This window comes from Nannobrachium achirus, assembly GCF_963921795.1.
Source record: "Nannobrachium achirus genome assembly, chromosome: 5".
In the NCBI taxonomy this organism is placed as follows: Eukaryota; Metazoa; Chordata; class Actinopteri; order Myctophiformes; family Myctophidae; genus Nannobrachium; species Nannobrachium achirus.
This window is the reverse complement of record NC_137814.1, coordinates 26,585,539-26,600,954: the sequence shown is the minus strand read 5'-3', so window position 1 is coordinate 26,600,954 and position 15,416 is coordinate 26,585,539. Positions and strand designations below refer to the sequence as shown.

The following is a 15,416-nucleotide window of genomic DNA, read 5'->3' as shown; positions in this document are numbered from 1 at the left end:
ATCTTGGCCAGATCATAATGTATTTTATAGCATTGTATTTGCAGTTTTTCATGGGTCTTGCTGCTTATGTATTGATACCCACCTACAGTAACCAGGTTCTCTGTTAAACACTGTCACCTTGTTTTGGAAATGTGCTATACCCACAAAGAGTTGACACAATTGTCATTCAATTATTCATAGATCTTTTTCAAAATAGTTGCTGTGTTTCTCTGCTCTTCAGTTGGACTGTTCTCTTGTGTGTGTGCTCTTCAGTCTGAATGCTTGTTTCTGTTGTCAGTACAGACATGGAAACCAGCCAAAAGAGGAAAAGGATGCGTGATGTGGTCTGACATTAAGAGGCCTGCCCTATATAGCATATTTACAGTATGTATATGGGTGCAGTAGTGCATGTGTCAATAAAGCCACAATGCACAGTTATTATTATTATTATTATTATTATTATTATTATTACCCAAACCATCACATAAAAACAGAAACAACTTTATATAAAATGAGTCAAGAAGTGCAAACAGAGTCATAAGGCAAGAGAAATAACATCACACCTTGGGAATTCATATAATAACCATTTGGGTAGGGATTGAAGCCAGGTGCACAGCACTGTCCGATAGAGTCTGCCATCTGCTTGGACAGTAAACTTTTAAAATACCTAATTATGATCAAGTCGTTTAGCTCCAGATCAGTCTGCAAGGGATTCCGACCTAGCCTGGCGGTGCCAGCCTCTCTCTATCACACCACTACCGCCAGGGGTTGGTGTTGTGCGGTCTGGTTTATTAACCAGTTTGCCAATACAATGCCTTGATAATACTACAGTAAAACTGAAAATACTTAAAGGCCTTATACCGACACGGCCAACACCGTCCTTAATAGACTCAACAAAGATAAGTCCAGCTTGACGCCATGTTGGATATAGGATGTCGCCATCATGTCTCTTGGCAAACAGAGGTGACCAGTGCTCTTTCCTTTAGCAAAGGCTGAAAAACCTTCAGCAAACAATAATAGCTGATAAAATCCAGACAGCAGTTTGTGGTGGCAAGCCATTCAGACACGAGTAAAAATATGTGTGTACTGGTAAATTTTATTTCCCAGTCTGAAGCCGGTGCGGTGAGGTTGTTTATAAGGAGGCTGACATGAAAGGGTGTGTAGCAGACGATGTATACAACCATGTTTGCTGTTACTATGCTGGTGACGCGTCTCTTTTCTGACGAGTCACCCTTTTCCCTTGGCAGAGTCCAAAGGATCTGATTGGAACAGAACACAATGATCAATAATGGAACAAGGAAGCCTACGGTCAACAGAACCACCAGGAAGGTTAGATCTAGTGGATTATCTTTACGTCTTTCAAAGCACGTCCAAAGTTTACTAGGGTGATTAGACGCTCTGAAAACTGCGCACAGGGTCACCACTACAGTCCAAATGGTCAAACACACAGCGAAGGCAGCCTGTTTCTTCTTCCTCCAAGACCTGGCCTGAAACGGGAACCTGACCACCAGGAAGCGATGGACACTGATGGCGGTGCTGGTCAGGATGCTGGTGTACATGTTGACATAATGCACAGACAGGAGAACAGTGCAGAGTGTGTTTTTTTCCAGGCAGTAGAAGGCATCGTAGATCCGGAACGGGAGGAAGAGGATGAGGGTGAGGTCTGCCACAGTCAGGTTGACCAGGTAGACGTGGACGTCTGTCCAGGAGTTTCTCTTGACCATGAAGGCCCACAGTGCTGCTATGTTGAGGACCAGACCCAGGAGGAACAACAGTGTGTATGCCACACCTTCTATCTTGTCCACATTACAGGTGCTGTTCCCATCCATGTTCATCTGTGGCTGAGGGGAAATTGTGATTATGTTGATTGAAAACACTGAGCTTGGAACTTTGGAGAAATTTAAGAAAGAAAGTATTGAATAACAAATCTATTATATAAAGCACCACCCTCTATGCTTATTATTGTTGCTAAGTTAAAACATTACACAGAGTTTAGTTTTCACTAGCCTGGCAGGTTCAATACTCAATACTTAATGTCCAACTGATTCAGATATCCGCATTCTCATAGAGCTCCTGCAAGTTGTAGGTCTAACATAACATAATAAACTAACTAAATATAACTCTTCTTCTGGGGTATTTACAGTAGGTGTTTCTGTAGTATATACATACATAAACATTAATGGACCCACATTATGTCCATGTCCACCCACAAGCTCTCGCTTGGCTCAACTGATTTGGACAATGTATGAGATGAGATCAATATCAATGTGACTTGTTGCTTGGGCAAACTCATTACATTCATATGAAGAGAGGAGCTGAGCAGTGATCTGATCTGAAATGACATTTACTGCAGTATTAAGACCTTTGCAGATAATCAGATCAAGCCAAGAGCGCAGCCTTTTTTTGTGAGTATATATAATGTGTCATGTTGTGTAACATCATTGCTGGTCGGTTTGTGAGATTAGACACAGACACAGTGATATATATTTGTTGGTCTTAAATGTATTAGATTTATATTCAACTAGCAATCACTGCTATAGATTGTGTGTTCAATGAATGGGGCCTCAAGAGGCCAACATACATTATAATAAAAGCAAAAAGATAAGACATAACAAACGTATAATACGATAAAACAATGATCTGAACATTTATCTCGTTCTTGACTCAGCCAGGCTTTGGATGTCTGGAATACAGAACTAACCAGTAGTGTGACTTAATAGTGTATTCAAATCAACTATATAGTCAAACAAACTCACCAGTTCACTGCATGCTGCCATGGGTTTCTGAGACGTCCAGATGTATTTTGAATTGCAACTAAAGTGAACTGCATGTGGATGAGTGAGCCTATCACACACTCCTTCTACAGTGGCTGTGTGCTGTCTGCACTGTTTGTTGGTGTCATATACAAACATGTACATTGTTGCACCTTAATTAGGGCCTGCTTGTTTGGGTGGTTTATCGTGGAACGATATGAAAGGGACTGGTTTGTACTTCCTGTCAGAAGCATGCCGTTCTGCACGTTTTCTTTCAGTGTCTGGAAGTGTAGGTCTCCTATACAGTCGCTGTACTCGGTACTGTTATGCTCAAACGTGAGAGAAAAAGAACCACAGTGCATGTGGACTGGTCTAACCTAGATAATAATATGTGGATGGATCCCTATGTTGAAAAATATATTGATATACTATGTTATATTATTAGTAACACAGTTGGTTTCACTTTACTAAATTAATTGCATTTCTATTTTGTATCAAAAAGGTGAACAGAAAACTACACACATACGGCTCTTAACCCATTCAGGCCGGGTACACATTTTAGTGTATGGGAGGGGCTTACAGTACATGTACAGTATGTATCAACATATTTGTTTTTGTAGGCTAATTTCTGATTTGGGCCTAACTATTAGGTTAGGCCTAAATAGGAGTACCGGTAGTTCACCCAAGAAATGACCTTTTTCCCATTCATTACTCACGCCATGGAGACTTGAATTCAATAATATGTTTTTGTATTTGTCGCATTCCTAAGACAAAAAATGGATTATAGTAAATTTACCCCATTGATTCCGGATGGGGACCCGAATGCATTTGGGTCCCCATCCGGAATCAATGGGGATAAAGTTATTGTAATCAAATTACAATATTAAAAGTTTTGGGGTGAACTACTCCTTTAAGGTTCCAATAGTTAAAAGAGCATGTAGCATGAAGAACTGAATAAAATAAAGTGTACTGGTAGTAACAAATTATAAGCATGTGTAATAAGGAAGAGCGAACCAGGGATTCAAGGTGCAAAAAGGTGCAAAAAGATGCTGTATTGTGCAAAAGTATTTACAATATTTAAAAGAGACGAGTGTTGACAAAGAAACAAAAAAAGCAACAAAAAAACAGAACAAAAAAAGTCTGTCTAACAGTTAAAAGCTATAATGCTAACAGGTGGCCAAAATGTATGGAGGCCTCTGTCTTAACTGTCCCAGGGCAGGGCACTAGCCTGGCTCCAGCCAATAGACGCGCCCACTCTCTGAGTGAACTGCATCTCTTGGTCTGGATGTGTCATATGACGTGTCTCTTGCTACCGAAAGCTTCTCAAACCGACCGAAACCGACCAATGAAATCAATGCAATGCGGAGGAGGGGCGCGTCTAACTTTTGAAAATCAACAGAAACAGTGGAGGGAGGGGTGGCTGCGTGGCTCACCAGAGTTCTTAATTGCTCCCTTTGAACTTCAAAAGGGCTCCGAACTGCAGTCATTGATTGAGCCATACAAGTGTCGAATAGCTCGTTAGTGATTCTCTCTAATCAATGAAACATCAAAGACAATGACCTGTTTGGTGCATGTCATTGAGGGGAGGGGGAGGAGGGAATGTTTTGTGTGCAAAAGTCAAACACAACCCCTCCCACCAGATCTCTTGTGATTGGGAATTTCAAATTTTAAATCCCCTCCCTTTTTCAATCAAATAGAATGGCCACAAGTTCAGACTCAAGCCCCAGCGTAGAGTCTGAAATCAGGCTAGCAGGGCACACACAGTCTAATGATAACAGGCAGGACAATTAGCCAGTAGCTATGCCCCTCCCCTAAAAGCTTTTGTCCAATGCTAGGTTAGCAACCGGCAGGAAGTTATTCTAAGCTAGCATTGGACAAAAGCTTTTTGGGAGGGGCATAGCTACTGGCTAATTACAACCAAGTTGACATTTTCTGGAACAGGCGACTTCCATGTTCCAAAACATATATCAAATTATTAGAGGAGGTACTTCTGTGGCCTATTTGCAGTGTGCACAAGACTTCTGGCAGACTGGCACTGATCACTCCAATATGGTTTGGGAAATTAACAAAAAAAACAAAAAAAAACAATGATAATATTGTTGTAATATTTTCAACTGAAATGACCTATTAAGAGACAGAGAAGGTTTCTGTTTTTACAGGCCCATCAACTCACAAATAAAAACCTTTCAACAAAAAATAATAGCAGATAGAATCTAGGCAGCAGTTTGAGGTGGCGATCCATTCAGCTGCAATTAAATATCTGTGTATTATAGGCATTGGGTGGAATGTGCCCAGGATAAGGCCAACATGGAAGGGTGTGAAGCAGACAATGAAAATGATCATGTTTGCTGTCACTATGTGGATGATATTCTTCTTTTCTGTCGAGTCATCATCTTTCTTCTGCAGAATCCATATGATCTGACTGGAACAGAAAACAATGATCAATAATGGAGCAAGGAAGCCTATAGTCAACAGAAGCACCAGGAAGCTTATATCGAGATGCTTGTCTTCGCGTATTTCAAAGCATGCCGATAGTACACTGGTGGAGGCAGATTCACGGTACACAATGCACAGTGACACCACTAGAGTCCAAATGGCCAAACACACAGCGAAGGCAGCCTGTTTCTTCTTCCTCCAAGACCTGGCCTGAAACGGGAACCTGACCACCAGGAAGCGATGGACGCTGATGGCGGTGCTAGTCAGAATGCTGGCGTACATGTTGACGTAGTGCACAGACATGAGAACAGTGCAGAGTGATGTTACATCCAGGCAGTAGAATTCATTGTAGATCCGGAACGGGAGGTAGAGGACGAGGGCGAGGTCTGCCACAGTCAGGTTGATCAGGTAGATGTGGGTGTCTGTCCAGGAGTTTCGCTTGACCACAAAGGCCCACAGTGCTGCTACGTTGAGGACCAGACCCAGGATGAATAACAACGTATATCCCACACCTTCAGTGTAATGCCCATGGCATGTACTGTTCTCCAACGTAGGCCTACAGCTGATGTTTGCATCCATGTTCATCTGTGGAGGAGAAACATCACCATTCTGTTAACGGCAAACCTGGTGGAATCGCAGATCTCTGTGTGTACACACCCACACTCCCCCCTCGCTCCCGTCTCTGTCTTTGATGCATTCATCGATTAGAGAGCTCTAATGAGCATAGAACGAGTTTACTTTTTAAACAATCAACTCAGTGCCCAACTCAGTGCCCAAGTCCAAAGGGGTAATTAAGAGCTCCAGCCGAGCTCCCCGTTTCACCGGCAACAGTTTTTGCCCCACACACTCGCGCCATATGTCAAATCGACCGGCTTCATCGGGAATCGTGTGCTTCTATTTTGACGATCCCTCTCAAAACGAAACAAAACGATCTCGGGAGCGACGCGACAACATAATCGCCTTCCGAAACTTGTGGGAGGAGCCTATTTCTTAAAAACAAGAAACCGTATCCGTACATCACGAACGCAGGATCCGACCAGCACCTTTTCGAAACGCGCATCGCACGGCCCCGACGGTATCCGTCCCGATGTCGTCTCCCTCGGACCCCTGCGTTTTGCTCAGGTCCCGGCGGCGCATCCCCGCGACTCGCGCCGGGGCAGGGCAGGGCGGGCAACCACACTCGCAATTTCACAAATTGCACATTTTCTAGTTAGTGTGGTTGCCCAACGGGCAACACACTATAGTTATGGGGAAACTTTATTTTTCCTTATTCTTTCTAGATAAAACCTCCCCCAGACAGAAACGTCCCTGCAGTTGATAAATGTCAACACAAACAGTCGAATGTCGACATAAACAGTGAAACAAAACCAAAATACTGGGATGTGTCTTTCTTCAGAAAAAACACCCCAGCATAATTAGGGGGGGATGCTAAATATATGAATTAATATAGGCTATGTTGTTTAAAGAAACAATTTCAAAAATGGCTAAAAGTTACCTAGTTAACCTTTAATTGAATGAAAAGAGACAATAGAAAGTTCTTATGCGATACACAGATCTCAGGTCTTCAGCCAGTAGTTAATTGTTGAGAAACTATTACACATTGTTCCCACCGTGGTACAGTACAGAAGATCTGCACAAACAAGATCCATTAACACAAGAAATTATTAAAAATCACACCCGTGTGAACTGAGCGGTGGTTTACCCCCCCCCCCCCCCCCCCCTTCTCCCCTGAACAGCGCCCCTCCCTTAACATGTGTGGTCATAAAAGGTACTGCAGGCCTGCAGGCTACATACAGACACACACACACACACACGCACACACACACACGCACACACACACGCATACACACACGGCCACGTATAGGAGACAGTGTAACCACCGCTCAAAAAACAATAATAATACTGATATGATAATTAATGTTTTAAAATCAGCGAGTCAAACTACTCACCAGTTCACCGCTCTCCTTCTATTTCTGAGATGACTGAATTAATTAATCGTTTACAAGAAGTTTCCACCACACTTCAGGAAATGTGATTCAAGTTTGAAGGTGTAAGAGAAAGCAAAACCACATCAGTAAAAATGGTATTCACTCAGACCTGTTCCCCTTTTATATTGGCATCCGTGTTGGTATGACAGAGAACAACAGCACACCATGTCATGTCTCACTATGAATACGTCTCTAACACAAAACAAAACACTATTGAACATTATAACAGTTCCGAATAATACCAGTAAGACTCCCTAATCGGGAGATAAGCGACCGTTAGGTCGCATATACACATTTAGAAGGCAGACGTATAGTCAATCAGGAGGGAATATGGGAAATGGGACAGATCCATGACATGACTTTAGAGATACTGTGTACTGCTTTGCGTGATTTTAGGCCAAAATCTGTCCAAAAATGTGTTTTGCAACAATCGGCCTGATGGTGGCGCTAAATGGGACAGATCCATGTGGCGATGACATGAGTGCTGTGTACCGCTTTGCATGATTTTAGGGCACAATCTGTAGGAGCAGTGTCCAAAATGTGTTTTGCAAGAATCAGCCTCATGGTGGCGCTAGAAGAGGGCCATGTGAGAAATGAGGGGCGCTGGTTTGGCAGCCAATGAGTGTGTGTGCAAAGTTTGGCATGGATGGGGGCAACGGTTGCGGAGATATGAGTAGGGGAAAAGTGTGACGTGACGTGTCTATACAAAGTAGACTGTTTCTGGGCTTGACAAGCATAACAGGTGATGGGTATGAGAGGTAATGGCCGGTTGTGGACACAGCAGAGGGATGTTTTAAGAGGTGGAGTCAGAGCAGCAGGACCAGTGGATGGAAGAGGTGAGCACAATGTAACTGACAGAGGTTGGACTACAGTGTGTGGTTGAATACAGACAAGGAGTTGATTAGTAGAAGTGCCTGAAGAGTTTGTGTGTGTGTGTGGGTTTGTGTGTGAGAGAGAGAGAGAGAGAGAGAACCCCAGACACAGCAACATGAAACATAATAAGGCATAATAGAAAAAGCAAACGCCCTCTTTGAGCACTCTGTCCTTAAAGCATTTCCACTTAGGAGTAAAGATTCTCATTAACATAAATACGAGGGAACTTCCATTGTGTTGAATTGATACACAAAACCCATTCTGATGATAATTATGTTTTTTATGTGCATGTGGAGTGTATGAAATCACAATGCATTATTTACATTTTGGTCCCTTTGGGAACTCCAATGTAGATAGGCTACCAGACTTCGATGTGTCCAGCCTGTGACGTCAGTGATATTTCTAGGATTGGGCACATTTCAGCACTATCAGAGCCCCATTGACTTCTATTATAAAATGAAAGTTATTTTCGAGTGGTGCTAACCGCTCCTACGTCTGGCTTTGTGTGTAGGTCCCATGAGCACGGAACTCCATGTATGGAGTTAACTAACGTCACAGACAGAACAGCCCATACAAGGAGATATTGTGTGTCGTGTTTGACACAATATATTTTTCAATCGGTGCTAACTGCTCCTACATCTTTATTGTTGCGTGTCCCCATGTCTGTAGTACGCAATTGTGTGACCCTACGTCCGTAGTACTGATATACACACTTGTTCTGCCCTAGCTGCTTTGGGCACAGGTAGGCAGACAGATAACTCTGGACAACAATTGTAGAGTTAACAGGTGCTTTGCTGTATATCCAAGAGTAAAACTGAAAAAAGATACAATTACAGAAATATCAATAATTGTGTTCAAACATAGCGTAAATAAACATTATCTTGACATACCATCAACATAACATAAGATACTCACAGACAATGGTTTGTCAAGCATAAACTCAAAAGGACATGTCTCTGCCTCTCTGTACCAAACCAAACAAACTCTGGCGCTGCACTGCTAATTGCAACCTAGCACTCCTTGAGTAGAAACCTTGATTGCACATCAAACACCTGTCCTAAATAAGTCACCCTCCCAGTCAGTATTCAGGTAAAACAGTACCACCTACTGGCGGACATAAGTCTCAGCCAGCACAATACTTTTTTTTTTTTGAGGGGTGGTCACGTCTATACGTGGCCGTGTGTGCGGGTATGTATGTATGTATGTATGTATGTATGCGTCCGTCCATCCTTCCGTGTCTGTATGTAGCCTGCAGTACCTTTTCTGACCACACATGTTAAGGGAGGGGCGCTGTTGTTCAGACTCACATTCACACACACACACACACACACACACACACACACACACACACACACACACGCACACACACACACACACACACACACACACACACACACACACACACACACACACACACACACACACACACTAATTAATAATTAGGAGGTAGATGTGGTCTGCTGATAGTGTGCACACAAAATTAACTCCAGAAATTGATTGATTGATTGATTGATTGATTGATTGATTGATTGATTGACTGAATACTTTATTAATGCTCAAACGTGAGAGAAAAAGAACCACAGTGCAGCGTCAGAATGTGGACTGGTCTCACATAAAACCTAGATAACAATGTGGATTGATCCCTATGTTAGTAAATAAATAAATACACCTACTGACGCAAACTTTATCAGTGTTGTTACCTGTAATCTACAGGTGTTTGGGGTCTCAGAACAACAGACACCCTCCTCCAGGTGACCCGACCGAGGATGATGAGACCCCCGGCCTGCTACATGCTACAGCCCCCACTGTCTCTTGGAGATCTAGAGTCTAGACAGTCAGTGGGGAAGATGGCTGGCAGCATGTTTTGGTGACCATAGGAGGTTCTATCTAGGCCATACATGGACAACTGGTGGCCTGGGGGCCAGCTGCAGCCCCCACCTTCACTTAATGTGGCCCGCAGGAATACTGATATATTATTATTGATTTCAGCTGTTATAATTCCAAACATGTTAACATGACCACCTGTAATTACTCCTATACTAGTCTTTGTTTATGTCCAATGCATTTGTATTTAAGTTCACAAAATTAACATAAGAACATATAAATGCTATATCAGGATTCCTATTCAAAAAGAGCTGTAGCTCCCTCTGGAGTGAGTGTGAAAATATAGTGTCCCTCGATCTCCATCATCAAAGTTGCCCACCCCTGCTCTATAGGCACTGTGGGTTGCCACCAGGCATGGCTCCTCTTCCGTCTGACCAGAATAGTCCATGGGCCATACGAGTTGTCGGTATCAAAAAGGTGGCAAAGGTTACCATGCATTTTATAAAAGCTCTATATCTGTAGATTATATTTGGTATGATAACCCTTTCTTAGACACAGCTAAATTGGTGTTATCAGCCGCTAGATTTGTTGCCCCATTAACTTTACATTACAGGGAAAAAAAGCAAATAATTAATCTGCTTTAAGTAGCATATGAGGGGTCAAACTAGGGGGTTTTCATGATGCTGAATCCATTGCAACCATCTGTTTTGCACAAAAAACATTCCTTGGGCTAAAAACTGTCCCACAAGACTATGGTTTGGTGATGAAAAGTGATGAGTCATCACTTTTCACACTTTAGTGGGGGGCGTTTTAGCCCCACGGATGTTTTTCGTGCAAAACAGATGCTTGCAATGGATTCAGCATCATGAAAACCCCCTAGTTGGACCCCTCTTATGCTACTTAAAGCAGATTAATTTTTAGCTTTTTTTTCCTGTAATGTAAAGTTAATGGGACACCAACTCTAGCGGCTGATAACACCAATTTAGCTGTGTCTAAAAAAGGGTTATCATACCAAAATATAATCTACAGATATAGAGCTTTTCAAAAATGCATGGTAACCTTTGCCACCTTTTTGATACCGACAACTCGTATGGCCCATGGACTAGAAGTGGGGCAATTCTTCTGTGCGTTGTGGTCGTTATTGCCGCTGAACAGCAAACATCTCAGCCTCGGCAGGGCAATAGAGGCTGATTTTTACACCCTCCTCGCAGGTTTTTTTCGCAGTCTCTAGCTTTTGAGTTCTTCCTCACGGAGGAAGTGGTTTGGGCTGCCAAGTTCCTCTCCACCCCAGCTTGCTCTCTCCAGATGTTGAAAAATATGAAGATACTATACTAGTTTATATTATTCAGCATCAACCGGTTACCCAACAACACAGTTAGTTTCACTTTACTTTACTCAATTAATTGCTTTTGTTTATTTATTATTGTATCTAAAAGGTGAACAGAAAACTATGTACAGTACATAGCCATGTTAGGGCTCTTAGGATCTTAAGGGTCTAGAGGTAAAAGAGCATGTAAACATAAAGTAGGCCTATATTGAATAAAATAAAGATACCGGTAGTAACACATTATGAGCATGTGGGTGCAAATAAGGGAGAGGAAACCAAGGTGCAAAAAAAATGTATTGCATGAGCAAAAGTATTTACAATATTTAAAATTGACACAAACAGAGCACAAGAGGGACGGGTGTTGCCAAAGAAACAAAAAAGCAACAAAAAAGCTAACATAAAGTCTGACTGACTGACTGACTGACTGACTGACTGACTGACTGACTGATTAATAGTTAAAACCTAACTATAACACTATCAAGTGGCCAACATGTACATGGTGGCTGCTGTCTTACATGTCTCAGGGCCTGGTACACACAGCAATAGTCTAATAGGCAGGAAAATTACAACCAAGCTGATATTTCTTGGCAACAAACAGGTGATGTGGAAGACGAGGCTGGCCTTTCAGTGGTGGAAAAAGTACTTGCATTATTCTACTTAAGTAAAAGTATTAATATGCAGCAATATATAAATACTCTGTTACAAGTTAGTGTCCGGAATTCAAAATTTACTTTAGTAAAAGTACAAAAGTATTGGCATCAGAATATACTTAAAGCACCAAAAGTAAAAGTACAAAATGTTTGAAAATAGCAGATCTAGAAGGGCTGTATTTTGATTGAAGTAGCAGCCCTTATAGACGGGTTTCTGGTCCACGTCACACTGAGGGTCGCTACCAAAATTAGCCAATGAAACCATAGAGTATAGAATGAAACCAGCGCTCCCCAAAACAACAAGTTTGGGGATTGGACGGAATTGATTACATGATACAGTCACCTGTGCATTTAGTCTCAATGTTTGTAAACAAGAAACCCGTCTATGCCTTAACCTCAAGGCCTGTCCATACTGTCTACGACCACCAAACTTTTCGTCGGAGAGGTCCGACTTTCCTAAGTGCAGCTTTCCAAACTCTAATTCGGGGTAATGCTTTTCAGAAGATGCGAGTGACGTCATTTTGTAGTTGAACCGGACCTTTCCGACAAAAGGTCACCTGTCGGAGACAGTATGGACAGGCCTTTAAGTTAAGGCATAAGAGCTGTCAAGCTCTCAAGCTCCCAAGCTCTCAATGCCTCGCGCTGCGAGGCGTTGAGAGCTTGTAGATCGGCTATTTTCGGCAAATAGGTTTGGTGTAGAGGTAAAGAATAGTACAGAGTGAAAGGCCAAGTTGACTAAAAACACAAATACAACATGGACTGATGACAGTGCTGTCAAAAAAGTCTATGATTCTATCTGTCCTGAAATGATTCTATCTGGCCTGAAAAGGTTGAAGACCCCTGTTGTAGACATCTTAACAGAGAGAGTTTCTGTTTTTGCAACTCGCACATAAAAACCTTTCAACAAAAAATAATAACAGATAGAATCTAGGCAGCAGTTTGACATGGCGATCCATTCAGCTACAAGTAAATATCTGTGTATTATAGGCATTTCTTTGGCTTGTTTCCAGCCGTTAAGCGTTGGGGTGAATCTGTCCAGAAGAAGGCCGACATGGAAGGGTATGAAGCAGACAATGAATATGATCATGTTTGCTGTCACTATGCTGATGATATTTCTCTTTTCTGCTGAGTCATATCTTTCCTTCTGCAGAATCCAAATGATCTGACTGGAACAGAACACAATGATCAGTGGCGTAAGGAAGCCTATAGTCAACAGAAGCACCAGGACATCTACAGGGAGAGTCTTATCTTCACATCTTTCAAAGCATGTCCATAGTTCACTGGTGGAGGCAGATTCACGGTACACAATGCACAGTGACACCACTAGAGTCCAAATGGCCAAACACACAGCAAAGGCAGCCTGTTTCTTCTTCCTCCAAGACCTGGCCTGCAACGGGAACCTGACCACCAGGAAGCGATGGACACTGATGGCGGTGCTGATCAGAATGCTGGTGTACATGTTGACGTAATGCACAGACAGGAGGACAGTGCAGAGTGGGGTTATTTTCAGGCAGTAGAAGGCATCGTAGATCTGGAACGGGAGGTAGAGGACGAGGGCGAGATCTGCCACAGTCAGGTTGACCAGGTAGATGTGAGTGTCTGTCCAGGAGTTTCTCTTGACCACAAAGGCCCACAGTGCTGCTACGTTGAGGACCAGACCCAGGACGAATAACAACGTATATCCCACACCTTCAATGATCTGCACTTTACAGGTACTGTTCTCCAAAGTAAGCCTACAGCTCATGTTTGCATCCATGTTTATCTGAGGAGGAGAGAACATTACCATCAGTGTTGCCACATGGCAAATGTTGAATTATTGTACCGGAGGCAAAAAAAAAAAAAAGAAATCACATGTGTAAATGAGTTATTAACACATCTGTTGCCATGGCTTATTTCTGTCTGTACTGTGCTCTTGCCATGTTTTTGACCAACTTCGAAGACAGCCTCCGCATTCAGTTTTATCGTGACAAAATCACACAACACATCGAATGAAAGAGGAGATTCTCTAGTTTCACCCGGTCCAAGAACCATGTTTCTACGATGTTCGCTTCTGTATTTATAGGCCAGACAAAAAAAAAAAAACGGCCAAAAATGACCCCTTTTTAGACCTTGTTTTGAGAAAAACAGCTTTTAGTGAATGATACTGTATCAGGCTGAAAACTCACTTGATCTTTTTAGCTTTGATTTCAATGACTTCAATATTGTATTTACAGTATTTTTCCTTCAAAGAAATACAAAAGAATAAGACAAATAAGTGTTTTTTATTTTGTTTCTTTACCGTTTTCAATCAAGTGTATTCTTGCTAGTTCAGTGTTTCTCTGGCTTGTTCACATTGTTTCTCACATTGTGTGTCTGCGCGCGTGCATGCGTGCGCCTGTACGTGTGCACGTTCACAGTTCAGAGTCTGCATGCATGCTCGTGTGCGTGTGCATGTGCATGTTCACAGTTCAGAGGCTGCGTGCGTGCACGTGTGAGTTGAGATGAGGCCGGTCAGAAACAGCAGGCAGGCCAAGGAAAGTTTTCAGTTCTCCAAAGGGAAGTCAGCAGGCTCCTCTGCACGAACCACTACCTATAAATATAGAAAAATAAAATCCATTTACAATACAATACAATGTGTCTCACACACACGCACGCACGCACGCACGCACGCACACACACACACACACTATTTCTCTCTCCCCTCCCTCTCTCTCTCACACACACACACAACAATAAATACTTTTTCTCTCTCTCTCTTCCTCCTTCCTCTTTCTCTCACACACAATACATTCTCACTCTCTCACTCACTCACACACACACACACACACACACACACACACACACACACACACACACACACACACACACACACACACAAAATACATTTCTCTCTAACCCTCTCTCACACAATCAATCACACAGTCAATTCAATGGAGCTTTATCCTCCCTCCCTTTCTTTCTTTCTCTCTCTCTCACACACACACACACACACACACACACACACACACACACACACACACACACACACACACACACACACACACACACACACACACAATAAACACATTTATCTATCCCTCCAGCCCTCTCTCTCTCTCCCCCTCCCAGATGGGAGGAAAAAAAACACAAATCAATTTACACCTTTAGCCTAAAAGTTTTAGCAGACACATTTATCCTACCCAGAGCGATTTAGATTATAAAAAATAAATTGATTCATCTGACGATTATATAGGCTATATATATATAAAATACAAACTCACTGGAAAGTTGTGGTCTGGGTCTTTGGGAATGGGATGTGTGCCTTCGATCTCGCTGTGGTTTCCACTCTTCACCGAGTCAGTCAGGGGACTACACAACGCCTCCCCATGCGAGGCGTTGTGTGCTTGTAGATCGGCTGGCGTTGTGTGCTTGTAGATCGGCTGTTTTAGACTGCGACTTCTGAGAGCTGAATGGACTCGCGTTAGCGACTGGTTCCGCGCACCACCGCGACCAGCTGCTGTTGTTAGCGCCACCGTCTTTGAAGGAGGTGACATTGTTGTAATGAAATAGAACACGTTTTTTTGTCACAGTGACCCACTAACAGGACATTCACAGCAGCCCGTGATAG

At 42.7% G+C, this 15,416-nt stretch overlaps 4 protein-coding genes across 5 annotated transcripts in view; 1 reads left to right on the top strand and 3 right to left on the bottom strand.

The window, feature by feature from the left end:
- Nucleotides 1-15,416, top strand: part of LOC308285878 (histone H1-like) — a gene marked incomplete at both ends in the record, with an annotated part of 500,380 nt that overhangs the window by 157,775 nt on the left and 327,189 nt on the right. The gene's annotated exons all lie outside the window — the stretch shown is intronic.
- LOC308286081 (G-protein coupled receptor 35-like) lies at nucleotides 921-1,808 on the bottom strand (the record flags this gene model as incomplete). Its single annotated transcript, XM_080727041.1, has 1 exon — nucleotides 921-1,808. The coding sequence occupies one exon, from the start codon at nucleotides 1,806-1,808 to the stop codon at nucleotides 921-923; it is 888 nt and encodes a 295-aa protein (XP_080583167.1).
- On the bottom strand, nucleotides 2,418-5,747 carry LOC308286080 (G-protein coupled receptor 35-like; the record flags this gene model as incomplete). The annotated part of the gene is made up of 2 exons (XM_080727040.1): nucleotides 2,418-2,423; nucleotides 5,040-5,747. The coding sequence occupies 2 exons, from the start codon at nucleotides 5,745-5,747 to the stop codon at nucleotides 2,418-2,420; spliced, it is 714 nt and encodes a 237-aa protein (XP_080583166.1).
- LOC308286079 (G-protein coupled receptor 35-like) lies at nucleotides 12,615-13,586 on the bottom strand (the record flags this gene model as incomplete). The annotated part of the gene is made up of 1 exon (XM_080727039.1): nucleotides 12,615-13,586. The coding sequence occupies one exon, from the start codon at nucleotides 13,584-13,586 to the stop codon at nucleotides 12,615-12,617; it is 972 nt and encodes a 323-aa protein (XP_080583165.1).